Source organism: Elaeis guineensis, chromosome 1 (assembly GCF_000442705.2).
Source record: "Elaeis guineensis isolate ETL-2024a chromosome 1, EG11, whole genome shotgun sequence".
Taxonomy (NCBI): Eukaryota; Viridiplantae; Streptophyta; class Magnoliopsida; order Arecales; family Arecaceae; genus Elaeis; species Elaeis guineensis.
This window is the reverse complement of record NC_025993.2, coordinates 82,249,617-82,269,327: the sequence shown is the minus strand read 5'-3', so window position 1 is coordinate 82,269,327 and position 19,711 is coordinate 82,249,617. Positions and strand designations below refer to the sequence as shown.

Sequence of the window (19,711 nt, the reverse complement as noted above, 5' to 3'; positions counted from 1 at the left end):
CACTGTTAGTATAAAAGTTTCATAAGCTTTTAAGACCATTAATAATGTCAGTAAATCTGATAAATATTTTTGTAATTGATTCATTTTATTCTATTTTAAATAGTTCATATTCATGAACAAGTATATTTATCTTAGATTTTTTAACTTGACTGGTACCCTCATAGGTTATCTCTAAATCTATCCCATCTTTTTTTAGTAGAAATATAAATAGAAATCTTATTAAATTTATTAGCATTAAGAGAATAATAAAGAACATTTATAACTTTTGTATTTAGCTTAGTCATTTTCTTATCTAGATCATCCCAATTTTTTTCGAATTTGGAAGTGACAATGTCATCCACCATAATTATGGGTGTATGTGGACTATCGATTATGACACTCCAAAGATCATAATTAAATGTTAGAATGAAATGCACATACGTACTTTCCCAATATATACAATTTGTGCTATTAAACAAATGAGGTCTATTAGTTGATTACCCTTCAACAAGTAACACAATAATTTAGACTATTATATGATCTTTCTCTTGATCATTAGATCAAAAGAGACTGAGTACCAAACTCTAATACCACTTATTATCCAAATAGATAATTCAAAAGGAAGGATAAATTAAGTTTTTCAAAAATTTAAAACTTGTGTACATAATATTTAAACTAAATAAGGCAATGTGAGTGAGAGCTATGCTAAAGGCAATAGTATGAAAATGAGACAACAACGTACGAGCAAACAGAAGAATTTTATAATAGTTCGATGTCAAATTCAGCATCTACATCCACTTCCTAAGTCATCCTTGAGAATTCTACTATAATCCTTCCAAGATTATAGCTTAATTATCTTTCCAAGCTCACAATCAAAATCCTATTGATTTTTCAATAGAAATCAATTAAAACCACACCCTCAAGCCAATCCTAGGCTCATACAATAATCTTACTCCAATTCAAAGCTTAGATAGGCATATCTCCAAGTTTCAATCCCAATTAAAATTTGTTTACAATAAAAAAATTAAATACAATATATATCACAATAAAAAGCTTCTCAAAAAGTAAAAGGAAAAGTTGATGAAACTCTTGAAGATTGTGTCGAGGATATTTGACAATCAATATCCTCTTCTTTCATTGAAAACCATTTGAATGCTTTAAAAATTTGGTTATTAGAGGCTTGTAACTTTTCTTGAAGGCTCACTTATTGCATTTGTATTTTCTCTTTGTTTTCTCTTTTTATTGACTTTTCTCTTTATTTAGTAGCCTTTAAAATCTTTTAAAATGTCCAAAAAATCATTTTTAACCAATGAGACAAAAAACTAGTCATTAGACTCACTTTGTGCATTTCTAAAATTTTTACAGAGCTAGTTATTGGAGCTATCAACCGCAGTCGAGTCAACTTGAGATCAAGTAGAGGTCGACTCGATGTAACTATGAGTCAGCTCGACAGAACTAGGAGTCAACTCGAGATTTGATCTGAAAAATATAGCTATCTTTTTAAGAGAATTGACTTGAAGCCAAGTACGATTGACTCGAAATCAATACTAAAAAATCCAACTCTCTATCAGCCTGAGAGAGTCAACTCAATAAAAATGAGGATTGACTTGTAAATTGTATTACTTGACATTGGCATGCCAGAGTCAATTTTTTGACACTTGGAGTCAGCTCTTAACCTCTTTTACTTGATTTTTCTTGATGTAACTTCTTCTATCTACTTTCTTTAACTCAATAACTTAGTATTCATGAAATACTTCCTAAGAGTGATTTTAGCTTTCTGAAATATTCTTAATATAAAATTCAACAATAAATTAGTACCAAAATAAATACTTCAATATTTTGTATTCATCAAAATCAATTCTTAGATCAATAAATGATATGAGAATAAATAGTGTAGTAATTAGATGAATATAAAATAATTGATATCATAATAATCGAACATATTATTTATAATAGCATTACAATTACTTGTGATTATTATACATTATTCATTATACCTTATCATAACTATTATAATTAGAATATTATATAGACTATAATATCATAGTAGCATCAATTATCTAATAATATAATACTTTATATTATAATAATAAGATAATATAATATTATAATAATATTATTATAATATATAAAATAATAATTGAATATTAATATAAATTTTTAACATAATATATTTTTAACATAATATAGTAATTGTACTCTAGTATAAAAGTAACATATTACAATATTATCAATATAATAATATTTTAATATAATACTGCATATTATAATTATATTACTATTATAATATAATAATAGCACAATATAATATAACTATTATGAAATAATATGATATTAGTACTATAATAATACAACATTATATCACTTTTGTAACAATATTATAACATTATACATTATAACGTAAAATTTAGAAATAATATTATAACAAAAATATAATTATTTTAGTTACCACATCACCGTGGAGGAGCAGGAGAATGGAGCAATCAGGGTAATGCAGGAATCCCTAAAAGGCTTTCTTAATTTCAAGATATTTTGTAGTTGGAACTACGGTCAATTCTAGAAGGTTTTTAGCCATTGAATTGTATCTTGTAGTTGCAATTGTAAGGATCCAAATACATATTCTGAGCACTTATAATTGAACAATTCCATTATAGTCAACTGCAACCATAGCCTGCCAATGGCAAGTAACTAAATAGCCCCTAAAAGCACATCCAAATCTGAACTCTTCTAGGGGACATCTGATATAAGACGATCAACCCAAGATTAAAAATGATACGAACAAAGATGATAAGATCACTACATTTAGTTGCTCTATAATGATTCTATATAACATTGATCTCAAACCAACCTTCACTCTTCAGATCACCGTCCAACTCAACGATGGGATATCATTTTTTGAGATCAAAAATCTAAGACCATCCCTATACAATGATCATGGATTAAAATTTGAAGATAAAAATACACTTAATTCCACAAAAAAATTTGATCTATCATATAATATTAATACACTATATCAGTATTATATATATAATATTATATTAGGTTTATCTAAGCACTGTAGCTTTGTTCGCTTCGTCATTGACAAGAAAACGCTTTGGGCCGTTATTTTCCTTTTGAGCTTATTTACCGTATGAGCACCTGTTGCGCATATTTTACGTCCAAGATGGTTAGATCTACAAACTAGTTTGTAAATCAGCTCAGCTGAACATCGACCAATCGTTAATAAGTTGGAACAATAAAACTGCAGATCGACAAGCAAACAATCAGGGGATGCATAACTGAACAAGGATAAAGTTCATCATGCTCATCAAAATCCAATTACAAGCAAAACCAAAATCAGAATATGAAAATTTGGAAAATAAATGGCAGAGGCCTAAATCGTTGACAAGACAGATAATATAGAATCATCTAGAAAGCACAATTTAGACAGTGAAGCATTCTATCAATAATTGGGGCAGAAACCATAACATAAGTGATTCAGCAGTCAATACAAATTTCCATCACTCCAATGGCTAAATCTAAAGCTTTCAAATGTGAAAACTGAGGGAAAAAAGAAAACCAGGTGAATAACAATCTAGAAGTTCTGAAGATCTAAATATCCCAAAAGAATCCATCATGTTGTCTATGGAAGAATGTTCTGCAACCACCTTGAAATTTTCAAGCCTGTAAATGATGAGAAAGGTATTGCGTTAATGCAAAAGCATATTGCAGTGCATGATTCTATTTGGAAGTACTAAAAGTATAAAATGATGAATAACAAATATCAATTAAATAAAAACAGATTAAAAGCTCCCAAAACTTTATGGATGCATAAATAAACAGATGCAGGTACAAATGCTAGAATAGAATTTAAATTCTAAAGCTTAATCCAAAACAGTAAAGGGAAATTGAAAAATAAGAAATGGAGATGGTACCTTGTTGGCGATGTTGTTGGACAGCCAGTCAAGCCCCTCATACAAACCTTCACCTGATGTAGCACAGGTACTCTGAATGTACCTGAGATGAATGGTTCTCATCAATCTCGTTATCTAGCTCATCCCTAATATAATAACTTGCAAAATGCACACAAATAACGCACATGCCAGCATAGATACAGGTGTGCACACACATGCATGCATGCACAAACAAGTGCATGCTCCTGAGAAAGAGAGAGAGGGAGAGAGAGAGATGCCAAAATTCATCTTCGAAAGAGAAGTAAAATAAATCTATAGATTACCATGAGGGTCAGAATGGAGCTCATCTAATAAATAAAGGGAGTCAAGAGTGTGAATGACAGGTGACTCAAAATGGATACTAATGTAGGAAAAAAAAAAAAAAAGATGATAAATAAGACGATGGCAGTTGGAGAAAGGGAGAGGAAGAGATTTCAACCCTGTGATTGTACATTGAATTAAAAAATTTAAATCATATTACACAAGGGCTTTTTTTTCCCTTTCTTCCTTGATCTTATTCAAAAATCAAAAGATGCAGACACAATAAGCTAAGTGCATACAGCTAGACATCCATTTATACTGAATGAACTGTACCGTTCAATATCATCAACATACTCTGCTAGCACCGCAACAAAATGATCAAGCACAGTCTTTTTAATTTGGAATACTACTCCCAAAAAGGAAAAAAATCAATATTTACAAAAATGTTCCAAAATACAGAAAAGTTCTTTACCAGTGTCGTTGACGCAGGGAATGCAGACCAAGCTTATCAGTTATTTCAGCAGCATTCATTGCATTTGGTAGATCTTGCTTGTTTGCAAACACAAGCAAGACAGCATCTCGTAATTCATCCTGCATACCACAATAACCAAAGTCAGTCACAAAGAAAATCTGGTCAGTCTTGGACAAGAAGTGCACCTATAACATCTTATTTGTAAATTAAAGGCAAAAAAGGGGGCACAGATCGCCTGACACACTTCTTTAAGTTAAAAATATGAATACTCTGATTTGTGGGTCTTTTTACAGAACTTATCTGTTCTATAGCTAAGCCTTGCAAAACATTCCCCAGACACCTAGTAAAATTTAAACTTCCAATTCTATGCATGCAACTTAATCTAGGCACACCAACTTTCAAGCCTTTATAAATAATTATATTTGGGCATTTTCCACGCATACTATGGATCAGTTTATGATTCAGTTTGCCATGCCATTACCAAATAACCATCATGCATAAGTGGTCAATACATATTAATAAAAGTAAAATGCTCATAATTCAAGGCCTTGAAAGAAAAATGTGCTTGGAAGTTGCATTTAAGTATATCAGTCCCACTAAAACAAAAGTTTCCTACATTATCTTGCTAAAAATTGGTGACAAGAATAATGTCTTTAACCATTTAAGTTAAGTTACAAAAAAAAAGAAAAAAAAAAAAAGAAAGTCTAACAACCACTGATTACTCATGAAACAATTTACTCAAAAGCTTCATTTAATTAACTAAACACATAACACATACATCTGTCAGATCTCAATAATAGGATAAATTTGAAGATACATTTATTGCATCAAGTTATATCACAATCACATCAAGTTGTATCATCTTCCATTTTATTTTAGCTAATGACAAAAATACTGTGGCATCCATATATGACCAATTTAATCTAGTGCAGTCACAAGAACCTCTAGTCAGCCAGAAAAAATTCAATGAAGCATGAGCTTTTAACTTTATTGCTTGAAGCAATTACTACAAACAGTGATCAGCTTCTGTTAGAAACATTTTGTTAGAAATATTTTATAAGCTGAAATATCATTCATGGTCACATTATATATATTCCTTAAATCAAATATACAAACAAAATTAAACTGTGATACTAAACTTTCTTTTGGTGCTGATACTAAATTTTAAAGCACACAACATATCGTGTATGTGTGCATCTACATTTATCTTTGTATATAAACATGTTGGATCTTTGGGCATTGACATGGAAGGTATTAGAAAGTGTCTTCACAAGGAAAGAAGTTACCTCATTTAGCATCCTGTGAAGCTCATCTCTTGCCTCAACAACACGATCTCTGTCATTGCTGTCAACAACAAAAATAAGGCCCTGTGTGTTCTGGAAGTAATGCCTCCACAAAGGTCTGATCTGTTTTCCATTATATCCACATCACCATAACATCAGTCAGATGGGAATAGAATATCTGATATTCTTCCAGCCATCATCAAAACAACAAGATAGCCAAAGAAATGACTGGTTAACATTTATAATAAAGCAATTATATTATCAAATGATGCTAGCTTCTTCGTACTTCCCGGAATGCAAATGAATTACTGGTGGATGTTACATGGAAAATCTCATGAAATTATTCAAGCCAGGATGCTCCTCCATGTAACAGTATACATAAAACAATTACAGTGAAAACAGAATTTCTTAGGAAAAATCATAGTATTTGGCCACCTGTTTAAGTATTTAATGCTAACCATGCTACAAAAATCATAAAAATGCAGCTGTACATACTGCAGTACCTTGTCCTGACCACCAACATCCCACACAGTGAAGCTTATATTCTTGTATTCCACAGTCTCCACATTAAATCCTGCATTAAAAGCCAAAATAATAATTCCTAGTAATTGTTACATGTATTCTATAAGCATATGCAGTTGACTGACTGAATTATATATCAAGAGCCAGTAAGAGTGACAATAACTAGGAGTGTTCCCAGCTTACAGCAACAAATATGGAGTTATCCACCACTCCCCCCCAACCAAACCCCTCCAACCCCAAAGAATTTGTATACAACTACATTCTGAAACTCAATCTTCACCTTCTGAAGCTGCAGCAACATGATACATTCTCCAATCATTTTCATGTTTTCCTCATGGAGAGCTATACCAAATCAATTTTGAGAATAATCCAAGTAGACATCAAATCTTTGGATGTCACATTGAGAAGCTCAAAATGTGTTTTCTCAGCTAGCAAATTAAAATGCAAAAAAAAAAAAAAAAAAAAAAAGAATCAAATGTAGCTGTCCAGTGTCATGCCAGTGCTTGGCATACTAGAAAAGTGCCGTGCTGAGGGTGGCACATAGCAGGTGCCATATCAATGTGGCAACCAAGAAACTGCTGCACCAACAATTATTTTAATACTTAAACCCTTCAAAATTTTAATGTCAGAGGAGCTTAATGGCATTTAGAGACCTAAGATGCCAAAGTCGAAGAATGGGAACTCTAGAAGGCCTCTATAGGGGGAAAAAGTATGGCAATTTAAGATCTGGTTCCTGATCAGTGCAAACTACTACTTATAGTAGGGTAGGAAAAAGAGCTTTGAAATCCAAAAGTCAAGTTTATAAAATAAAGCTCCAATCTATTATTTGAAAACTGCCACAGCAAGGAAAATAATGGAGAGAAGAAAAAGGGGTGGGATGGTGGGGGCAGATGGGAAGAGAAGTTCAAAAAGAGAATGGACAATTATGGCCTCTTTGATGTTCTTAACTTTCATAGAGTCAACCAAACATCACCTTATTACAACCAGGATACCTGGCAAATTTTTACATTGGCTACACAAATCTCAGCATAACCCAATTTCTTTGTAATGGCAAAAAAATTACGAACAGCTCTTTTTAGCCCACAAAAATGTGCTATGTACCCAAGCTGTAGAAATTTGCTACAATTTGGGTTGCATAAGATCCTCTATGGCTCGACCTTTATGACTAAGAAGGGCATCGTCGAAGTTGAGTCCTTTTATAATTCTTATTAAACAGAAAGATATAAAAATTGGCCAACTCTGCAATCTAATAAGCTATTCCTACTATTTAAGACAGAGTGATAGCAATATCTACTTGTCCTGGCTAGTTGGATTATCCTCCAGAAATCTTAAATCACAAAAATAGCGTTTTAATCCATTAGATTTTAAGAAGTGGCCAAAAGTAGGTCTACATATTAGCTTTTCAGAGCCCTTCTTTAAGACCCAATCAAAGATTTTCTCCAAGATAAAAGGGCCAACCTTTAGTAAAGTGGGCCATAGCCCAGTGATTGCACCCTCCTCCATATGTGCAAAGCTTCTGGTTCAAACCTGAATTGTGTTTTTTCCCAAGTGCTTTATGTAAGTAATTCTAATTGGTGGTGCTTCCACCATTATTATGAAAGAAATGAGGATAAAGGGCCAATATCTTGGCTGCACTAGAGATCATCTCCAGGCTAATAATTCACCAACATTTGAAAAAGCAATGGTACTATAATAGACGAATTTACACATTCGATGACCTAAACCTAGGAAAACAATTTACTATTGCCAACGAGTTTCTAAGACAAATATTGAATTATCATATTGTCTGAACCAACCCTTGAAAATACTTGCACACAATGCAAAGTTCAAAATTTGATGCATGCCAATCTCATGGGACAACCTTGCTTCTCCCATTTCTGAGCACCACAAGGAAAAGCTCTCAAGGTCATCTAAATCATGCAGTAGTTTCAAAATTAAATTACACAAATGAACATGGCATATAGAATTATTAGAAGTCAGCCTTTACATGCTTCCAAAGTTTGAACTCGAAGTTCATCATGAAAGTGGCTCATCATTATTCGACCCTCCACAATGTCCCTTCTGTAGGCAAATATCTTGTAGTTAAAATAACTACCAATGGCCAATTCTCGAATAGCACATATGAGATATAACAGTCTCAAAAATCATTGACGTTTAGTCCGGTCTTCTTATGTTCCCCAAACCAAACATAACAATATGTATGTTTTCACTTAATAAAACAATACCATCATTAAATTTTTTTTCAAGAAATCAGAGAACAGACCAATATGGTGCTTAACAAAAGCTCAAACATTAGAAAGCTAGAAATCCCAGACTTCCCTCAAAACAAACGTCACCACAATCAAAAAATAAAACATAAAGGAGGAGACAGTGTGTGCGCTTAAAAGGAAACTATAATTTAGTCGATAACCAACACTGGAAAGATCAGAATGGACCATCCAGCATAACTCAAACTAATAAAAAAAAAAGTATATTTCTTTCTAACATTTTCCACAATAACAAAGCCTAACAAAGGTTATCAACGTGAAAATAACCATTAAGCGATGTCAAATGTAGAAAAATTAGGAAAAGGGATAGAATTCTCACCAATAGTGGGGATGGTGGTGACGATCTCTCCAAGCTTGAGCTTGTAGAGAATGGTCGTCTTACCGGCAGCATCAAGCCCCACCATCAAGATCCTCATCTCTTTCTTCGCAAAGAGGCGGCTGAAGAGCTTCGTGAAGGTAAGCCCCATTTTTCTCAGCTGTTATAACACATAACCGTAGACATGATTTAATGTCAACCATCAAATGGTGTAATTTTTTTTAAAAAAAATAAAAAATCCTAGATCTAAGGTACAGGGATCTAGAATCAACTATCGCGACCAACGATCCGCCACAGAAATAGAAGATTACGAATCAAAGATCTAAGACTTTGTTAGGTAAAACCAAGATCCAAGACGGAGAAGAAGAGTTGAAGCCCATTAGGAACAAAAGCCTAGAATTACACAACTAGATCCGTTACATGTCGAATCGAAGAAAAGAAAAAAAAAGGGGAAATGGTACTCGATCCAATGCCTTCCTTCACGTTTCAAAAGAAGAAGAATCTATCCAATATCAGCAACAAAAACAACAACAACAAGGAGAAACAAATCATCGAAGATCTAAATGATCCAAAGCCTTCGCCTTGAACAAGGACAAATATCGATGCAACATCAACAATGACCAACAAAAAGAAAAGAATGCAAAAAGAGACGCGAAACCAAGACGGCGATTCAATGTTCTGAGACAAGGTAATGGATAGGAAAACCATCTTTTAAATCAGAGATCTGCATTACCAGAATATCGATCGCTGTAGGTTTGTATTGGGGGCCGAGAAGAACGGGAGCCTCAGCTTCTTCTTCTTCTCGTCGGGAGGAAGAGAGGGGGATACCAAATAAGGGAACTTGGAAAACTGGACGAATCGGCGAATCGCGTCGTGGAATTGAGGCCGCCACGCGCACATGCCAGCCAGCCAACGTCACGTGACTGCCGGGAGTCAATCCGGACGCGCTTTGCGTTAACAGTCTTCGTACCCTGGGTGGGCCGGGTGGCACACGCTTATGGTGTGGGTGGCGTTTAATTAAAAAAAAAATTAAAAAAAAAATACATATGGCCAACAGTAGGGATAGCAGCCCATATAGGTCAGATCCGCTAACATCCATGCCTATGTCATATTCGTTTCAAATTGAATTGGACCGGACCAAATAAAAATATAAATCAATTTGAATCAAACAAAAAAAATCATATCAAATCAAATAAAAAATTTATCATATAAATATTATAAAAAATATAATTTTATAAAAAAAATTAAAATAATATTAAATTAGATTTAAAATAAAACATACCATTATTTATATCCGGTGTGAATTTATTTTGATATTTTTTTTTTATTTTTAATTTTGATCGGATCGGACAGCTAAAATTATTTTATCCACCGAATGTTCAAAAATATTATAATTTAAAATATATATATATAGATAATTAAAGCCATCTTATTTTATAATTAGTATTATAATGTGATATAGCATCGAGATGGTGCTGTACGAGTTGCATTTAAAGCTCATTTTTTTCATGGCGATGCAGCTTAGGTCCATAATTAGTAAAAAGTAGTTGCCTCCACCGACATATTTATTCACATCGGCTACCAAACGTAAATCTCGTAATTCACCTGTAACGATTAGATGTTATCGTTGGTTTTACTTCTCAAAACGTTCCTTGATGTATTAAATAACCCATTTGTATTGCATGGGCTAAGAAAATACGTGATTACCCATCTGCATCTTATGGAACAAGCTTGGACTCCAAGAACCGAGAAATATATAGCTTTGTTGGGTGTCAACACGAATGAGTTTTGACGCTGAGTTAGGGATGCTTTTAGGGGTGTTAACAAGAATGATTTCCCATGAAATAACTTTATATCTAAACAAATCAAGTTGTTTAGAAAATTAGAACATACAGATGTAGAATTTGATGCTCTATCATAGAGTTATAATAAATACCTCCACACAATATTTGTATAAAAACTAGTCGAGAATTGTTTATCAAATTTCATTGCATGCTTGTTTTAATAATTCAAGAGTTTGGCACAGTTCTACAAATATTTTGTACTTTTACTTTAGAGGCCGTATTTGTGGAATGGAAGGCTAAGAGGGATCCAAAACTGACAGCAAATAGCTGGTTTCCAACTCCCACGTGAATGGCAAGTAAGTTGACCAAAAAGAAGTTTGAGAATCTTGTTTCATCTGAAAATGAGAAAAGGTTGGTGAGCTTCCTTTGGGATTCTAGTGATGGACCCGCACTTCACGGCGGATTTGTCTTGAACAGCTAAAATATTTTTAATATTATATATATATATATATATATATATATATATATATATATATATATATATATATATATATATATATTGGGTTAATTGGAAAGATGTACAGTATCAAAGTTGTCTTGCACACCATCATTTCTCGCATAAAGAAGAGAATGATAGGAGAGGATCTATGCAATACCAAAATCTCTGCTGCCGAAGCAAAATAAAAATAGTGCAATACCAAAATCTCTACTGGTGAAATAAGTACATAGAATATTATCAAACAATTTGAAAGATATTGATATTCACAATCATAATATAAATATATATAATAAAAAATTTTGATTAATCTATAAATGATAATATTAATTTATATCTTTATCCGAAGCTTCATACAAGAGTCACCAATGTAGCTAACGTATTTTCTTCAAAAAAGAAAAAAATATTAAATCACATATTAAATAATTTGTAATATAAAGTTACAAAAAATATTGATAGAAAAAAGAAGAAAATTTTTTTTTGTCAAATAATTTTTTAAAAAATTAGGTAAAAAAATAGTTTTTAAAATTTAAAATCTGTGAAAATAGAATTAATCCTGTAACTAATATATAAAAAAATTATAAGGACGCTCACATAAAGAATAAATTCAACCATATGTGGCTGCCCTCATAGTAGAAAAATATGAAATCATATTGAAAAATATGTCCTAAAATCAATCATCGAGGTTATAGATGATTGTGCCCCATATAAGTATATGAATTATAAAATGATAAATATTATCTGGTAGATTCATCATAAGGAATATATCTTCTAAACTAGAACTCATATGTTATGATAAAGTTCTTCAAACTACTTTCAAAATGATAAAAGAGGATTTATCATGTGGTTCTTAAATCTTACTCGCGATCAAATGATACAATTTTTGCAAGGACGATAATTGTATCGAGTATAGGTCATTGTATGCCATATTAGTTGATTGTCTTCTTAATCAAAACATGTGATGACACGGGTATGGCATACGGGTGATATGTAAGAATATATTTCACTGAGCGTGACCCCTTTCGGAGCACTCTGCTGTCAAAGGTTGCTCTGATGGGATATAGGTATATGTGTCCCTCAGATCTGAGACTGTCTCGGTGACTTGCAAGCAACTCACTGTGCTTTGGTGTCGGACTATCCAAATTTTTAATTCGATGATGGAAGGTTTCTGGATACAGTCAAGTACTTGTGAAGTCTGAGTGCAAGTCAAGATGGAATTGACTGCTTCAAATAAAATTAAAGATGATGCATCATTGTATTTCAATTCAGCGAAACTTTGGTCAAAATAGTCCTAGTGAGAAGTCACAGAATTTTTGAAGTTGAGATACAATATGGACCATTCTTCTTGGGTTGACAGTTTAACCCAAAGTCACCCTTGAGCATCAAGTGTCAAAGGGATGAATTATATAGTAACTATATCCACATAGGTTCTAGAGTATTGCTAGGCATACACTCGGCCTATCCGGATGTCGGATTCCATTGCTAGATGGTTATATCGATTAGTATAAGAATTGTTCTTGTGCTACTGACTTAGGTTTGAACCTATGAGATCATACCATAGAAGTACATATCTGATCAAATGGCTTATCTACGATTATGAGTCGTTGAAGAGTTTAATTATCAATTTGATTGATGATTAATCCTATGCAAAAATAGTAATAAATATTTACTAATGATTAGTAAATTAGATAAATAATTAATTAACAATATGATTGTTAATTGGATCAATTTGATTGAGCAATGGAGATTGGATTACATCTAATTGAATTGGATTCAATTAGATTGGATTTGGATTAATTAGATGTATCCCTATTGAATAACAGGGCTTATTCCAATTGATCTTAGGGATGCATGAATATAAAATTATTTTATATAAGCTTGGATTGGATCTAATCCTATTAGATAATAGGCTTTGATTTAATCAAATATCATTTGATAATAGGCTTGATTGGATCAAATCTTATTATTAAAAAACTTTCCTGATATCCATTAAGAATCAATTTCTGAATCAATGGGATTTTAATCTAACTAATTTTCAATTGGATTGGGGCCTAATTGGGCTAGGATCTAATTAGTTAGTTTGTTATAACTAATTCTTAAGTTAATTAGAATTGAGTCCAAGAATTAGTTAGAAGTTGAAAAAGATCTTGAGTCCAATTTAGAATAAGGCTTAACCAACTTAAAACCTAAACTCCATGTGATATAAATCCTCCATGCCACACCTTCATTGTGAGAATTCTCCACGCCCCAAAGGATGTGCGCCCCCTTCTCATGTTCCGTGAAGAAAAGGAGCCATCCTCCCTTCTTTCATGTCGCCCAAAAAAAAAAAAGGTAAAAGAAGGAAGCGTCCAAGAGTTAGACGCCCCATATCTTATGTATCTTGTCTCTCCTCTTCTCCTCCCTTCTCGAAAGTTTTTTGAAATCTTTTATTACTGATTTTTGAGTATCAAAGAGAGGGTTCTTTGCTAGTTTTATAGTAAAAAATTGGAGAAGAAAAATTCTTCCCAAAGAGATAAAGATCAAGGAAGAAGATGAGTCTTCTTTCTTGTGTGCAGTCTTGAAGAAGAAGGAGTTCTTCTTTTAGATTTTTTTTTATTTTTTTAAGATAAAAATTAGATTAGATCTGATTTTTAATATGAAGATTTAAAGAAAAAATATCAAAAAAAATCTTGTTGGGGTTTGAGGCTTCCTAGAGTTCTAGATCAAAGAAGAAAAAGGATCTTCTTTCTTATGCGCAACCTTGAAGAAAAAGGGATTCTTCTTTCAGATTTTTTTTCTATATTTCTTTAAGAAAAAAATTAGATTAGATTTAATTTTTAATATAAAAATTTAAAGAAAAAATACTAAAAAAATTTAGTTGGATGTTTGGGGCTTCTTAGAGTTCTAGATCAAGAAGAAAAAAGAAGAAGAAAAGAGAAGAATGGTTCTTCTCTTGGATCCCTCTTTTGAATTTTTCTAGATCTCAAGATTTTACATGATTTTTAATATGAGAAATCAGATAAGATCTGATTTTCATCATAAAAAATTAGAGAAAAAAAATTCTTCTCAAAGGCATGAAAGGAAGAGAGAAAGGTTCTCTCTTATACGTGAAAAATTGAGAAGAAATGATTTTTCTCTTGATCTCTATTATAGAGATTATATGTATGGATCCAGAAAGAAAAGGAGAGGATCTCCTTATTATTCATCTTTATTATATTCTGCTATAAAATTTTTGAAAATACATGCACATCACCCACCACGCTTCCCTTCAGATCATCCATATAATAATTAAAGTATTCATTTCATGTGGTTGTCTTCATAATCTTTTTTTGCAGTTGATCTCATAAAAAAAATATAAGGACATCCATATGCAAAGCAAATGATTTTTTCTATATAAATATCTATGTCTTTATAATTCTTTCTATACGGATCTACGCTATTTCAAAAAGCCCTAATCATTTATTCTCTCACCCACTCTCTCTTACCCCTCTCCTACTACCACCCACTTCTTTTTTCCCAATCCCTTTGATCTTTTCCTTTATTGATCCATCTTTCCATTTTGTTCGCTCTTGCTCCATGCCACCCCTCGCCAATCCCTTAATTATCCTGTTCTCCACCCCACCCCAATTTGATTCCCCCTCTCTCCTCCCTCTCCTACTAACCCCAATTCCACCACCTCTCCTTGGATCCCATCTCCCTCTCTTTCTTCCAAGCTCAATGCCTATCTTCAGATCCCTTATTCTCCTATAGCATTTGACCACATTGGTTGCCACCTCTTGCCAATCTCCTTCACAGTCGATGCCTTATGTGATGCGGTCTCCCAATGCCCTTCAAGGTAAGTTTTTTTTTTTCTCTTTTTTTTTTCACTTTTCGATCTACTTATTCTCATATTTCTTTTTTTCCTCCCTTTTCTTCATCTTCTCGACCTACCTCTTCCTAATTCAATCCATCAACCTACCTCTTCCTCAATTATTTTTTCTTTTTTCTCATCCCTTCATCATACCATTCTCTACAACACTAATCCAAACCTAACCTTAATGCTAACAGCTAACCTAACCCTAATCCTAACCCAAATCCAACCCTACCACTAACCTAACCCTAACCCTTGATCCTAACCCAAACCTAAACCCAACCCTACCACTCATGAGCTGATCCGAACTCTAACCCTTCAACCCATAACCACAACCCACAGCCCACACTCAATAATCCACTAACCCAAACCCATTTATTTTACTTATTAACCTGCTAACCCAAAATCGGAAGCCATCTACCTAGATCCATTAACCCACTAACCCATTAACCCTTTGATTTCTCTCGATTTGGCAACTTACTGCCAAATTTATTGACACTATTTTTTCTCTCCATCTAATTCCTAATGTCCTTATTTTTTCTTCTTTCACTAGAGCTATTTTTCCTCTCTATTCCTAATCCCTAAATGAGAATGAAAGCCCGCTGCATCCACAATGGCAATCCTCATTCTCAGAAGTGGAAAGGCTACTGCATTCTCAATAGCAACCCTCAATCTCCTTGCTCGATCGACTCTCTTCCAATTTCTTTTAGGGGGTCAACAAAATGGAGATGGAAGGCTGCTGCATCCATAGCAATAACCCTCTTAAACCACTACCCCACATGATGCCTCTGTACCCACTAATGAGAATTGTATTTTCTCATATGCTACTCTAAAGAATTGGAATGCCAGTAGATATCAGGCAGCGACCTCCCGACATGTTGATGAGGGGAGAAAAACTAAAAAAATGTCCTACACTCTTCATCTGACTCTTCTTAACATAGTAAATATAATCTACTATTCCACTTCTTTATATATAAAGGAGGTTAGATTAAACTTGGATGGGACCAATCCATTCAGTCTGTGACGTCTCTCTTCGTCTATTTAAATCTCCTCCATTCTGTGGCATCCTCTCAATGCTAAATATCTTTGCTTCTGTTAAATCCAAATCTCTTACCTCTTAAAGAAGGAGAACTTCTATCTAATCGCTCCCCTATCCACCCAAAACCTTTTCTCCCTCTTCCATCTTTTCTTATTGATGTAAGTATTGCTGAATGTAGGCGATTTCATGCATGTATTTCAAATTTTTTTCAAAAAAATTATAGTAGAAGATAACTAGATTAATCAAATTAATCTAACATGCTTATGATCTAATCATCAAATCAATCTACTCTAGGATCTATAATATATTATGTTGCATATAAAATCTAAAAAATACTGAAGATAAAATCAACATATATGCATGTGAGCAGTAGATCACATCTACTTCTAATCTGAGTTCAGAACTCGATATCTGAGTGCGGGTCGATGATCACTGCTACTAACAGATATGGTGAAAGAGATCCTCACTGGTTGCTTGCAGCCACACATACGTCCAACCTCTACGAAAAATCTACTTGAAGCCTTGATCTGATTGGCCTTCTCGGGAGTGCTAGCTCACACAAAGATCTTCTTCTTGACTGATCTGAATCTTTTCTTCAAATCTTTGAAATCTTTTCAGAGATTGAAGATGAACTTCTAGAGGAAATGAAGAGATAGAAGAAAGATGAAGAAGAAAATATTTTTTTCTAATTTATTCTCTCTTCCCAAACCCTTAGAACCAAAAATCTAGAATTCAGATTTTTGCGCACACCATAAGAGAGAGGACCCTCCTTTCTATTTTTTACACCATGAACCATACCCAAATTTTCTTCACATGAAGACTCTCTTCTGATATCTTATACACATAAAAGAAACCACAAAAACTCCTTTTATAGGCATGTAAGGAGGTGGAGTGAAGAGTCCTAGTGATCCTGGACTCTTACAGGATTCTACCTCCCTTCATAATTCTATATCCCAAAATATACCAAAAAAATATGGGATATCCCTTCTTATATTTTTTCACAGTAAATCAATTCTCTAACTGATCTCTCACAAAAAATCTCTTTAAAATATCACACATATAAGGAGAAAAAAATTTATTAGAGTGGAGAGATTGATCTGGATGAGAACAGATTCTCCTGATAAGAAATATTTTGAAATCTAATTTTAGAACCTTTCTTTTATCAAAACCAAATCAGATTTGGACATGAGATAAAGAAGGGAAAGAACTCTTTGGTGTGAAAAAATCTCACATAAAATAATTTTATGCATGGAGATATATGATGTGCAAACTGTATTGGAGCAAAGGAGAAGAGTCCTATTCTAATAAGGACTCTTAATTTTCTTATTTGGATCCAAACCAAATCACATCTGATTTAGCCCAAATAAAATATATAAAATCTAATCTAATTAGATTCATAAATTTTTAATCAAATCTTAATCAAATTAAAAATTAATTGAATCAAAGTTCTAATCAAATCAAGAACAATTCTTTCTTTGCGATTAGGTCATCTCATAATCTAATCGGGTCAAACCTAATTGAATCCAATTCAATTAGATTTTATTTAATTCTTTTTGCTCAATCAAATAGAACTAATCAACAATCTAATTGGTAATTAATCTTCTATTAATTCACTAACACTTGATGAATTAATTTATTACAACTTTTAGATAAGGTTAACCATCAATCAAATTGATGATTAAGCTCTTAAACGATTCTCAATCATTGATCAGTCACATGATCAGTCAGAAATTTTTTTTAAGTGTGATCTAATAGGTTCGAACCTAAGTCGATAGTATAGAAATATCTTCTTGAACCAATCGATGTAACCATCTAGCAATAATGACCCGACATTTGGTTAGGTCGAATGAAGATGAAGCAACATTCAAGAATCTATTGGCGTATGGTTACCATGTAATTTATCCCTTTGACCCTAATGCTTGAGGACAACCTAAGATTTAACTATCAATCCTAGATAAGTCATCTATATTGTATTTCAATCTTTTTTAAATCCATTACATGGATTATCCAGGCTTAAGTTTTGCTAAATTGAAATACATTGATACATATCTCCTACTAATTCAGAGGGGTCAATACCATCTTGACTCACGCACCGAATTGACAAGTACTTGACTGTACTCAAAAATCTTCCGTCACTAAATTAGAAACTCAGTTAGTCTGGCATTAAAGTACAGTGAGTTACTTGTAAGTCACCGTGGTGATCTCAGATCTGAGGGACACTTATATACATATCCTTTGTGAGCTACCTTTAACAGCAAAGTGCTCCACAGTTAGTCATGTTCAGTGATAATGTACCCCTATATCTCACCTGCATGCCATACCAGTATCTCCATACTATTTGGTTATAAGGACAACCAACATATATGGCACACAATGACCTACACTTGATATCGCTATCATCCTAGTAATAGCATATCATTTTGTCGCGAATCAGTTTAAGGACTATGCGATAAATCCTCCTTTATCGATCAAAATAGTCCTAAAGACTTCATCACAACATAAGAGTTCGTTTGAAGATGTATCTTTGTGATAAAAAATATCAAATAACTTTTATTATTTATCAATTCATATACATTTATAATTAGCACAATCGTCAAACGATTGGCTTTAGGACATAATTCCTAACAACTCCACTTGAACTAAAGCCAATCAGTATAGTATCATATATCCATCTTCGATTTATCATCTCAGAACTCTTAGATATCGAGATTTTAGTAAATGGATTGATCAATTTTTTTTTCCATCGATCTTCTAAAGATTGACGTCACCTTAACAGATTTTTCAAATAAGGTGGTAGTGATGCAAAATGCTTGGTAAGCTAATGAGACTTCGGCTTCTTGACATGAGCTATGGCTCCGGTACTGTACAATACAACAAGACCATCATTGGAGGGTGCCACTCCTAGCTTGTCAATGAACCTGTACAATCACATAACTTCCTTGCAATCATCGAATGCTGCAATGCATTCTGCCTCGTAATTTGAATTTGGCTATATTTTTTTGTTTGAAATCTTTCTAGCAGATTGCTCTATTATTTAAGTTAAGGATGTATTCCGATACGTTCTTGCTATTATTATATCCAACTAAAAATTGAAGTCATACTCCATAAGTTTTAAGTCAGATTCTCCATAACCGAGTCACCGATCCTTAGTATTTCTCAAATACTTAAGGATGACCTTCCAGTGATTCTCACCCAGATCTTACAAGTATCCACTCACTACCCTAGTGAGTATACCATATCCAATCTCATATATGGTGTAATGATAGAATAAATTCTACTCATAAACATCCTACGTATGTTGGACTGAAAAAACTTAAGCAGCCTCTTAGATCTATCTCTATAGATCTTCATCTCTGGGATGAAAAATATTTTTTCAAAGTCCTTTATGGAGAACAATGATAATAGCAAAACTTTTATTCAATGTAATGTAAGGAATGACATTGTCGATTAAAAAAATTTCATTCATATACAAAATAAGAAATACACTCATAGAACTATTAACTCATTTGTATTTGCAGGGTTCTTCTTCAT

General features: G+C 33.0%; 1 protein-coding gene across 1 annotated transcript; it reads right to left on the bottom strand.

Moving 5' to 3' along the window:
* Positions 1-3,400: 3,400 nt before the first annotated feature.
* LOC105032268 (ADP-ribosylation factor 2) lies at positions 3,401-9,898 on the bottom strand. The gene is made up of 7 exons (XM_010906665.4): positions 9,766-9,898; positions 9,036-9,192; positions 6,431-6,501; positions 5,931-6,050; positions 4,645-4,763; positions 3,894-3,975; positions 3,401-3,642 (listed from the first exon to the last, which is right to left on the bottom strand). The coding sequence occupies exons 2-7, from the start codon at positions 9,181-9,183 to the stop codon at positions 3,637-3,639; spliced, it is 546 nt and encodes a 181-aa protein (XP_010904967.1). The 5' UTR covers positions 9,184-9,192; positions 9,766-9,898; the 3' UTR covers positions 3,401-3,636.
* Between the last annotated feature and the right edge of the window lie 9,813 nt (positions 9,899-19,711).

Coding starts and splice junctions, on each gene's coding strand:
- LOC105032268 (XM_010906665.4), bottom strand. CDS start 9,183: ATGGGGCTTACCTTCACGAAGCTCTTCAGCCGCCTCTTTGCGAAGAAA. Junction 6,051..6,430: donor ATGTTGGTGGTCAGGACAAG/GTACTGCAGTAT, acceptor AATGGAAAACAG/ATCAGACCTTTGTGGAGGCA. Junction 3,976..4,644: donor TCCCTGCGTCAACGACACTG/GTAAAGAACTTT, acceptor CATTCATCTCAG/GTACATTCAGAGTACCTGTG.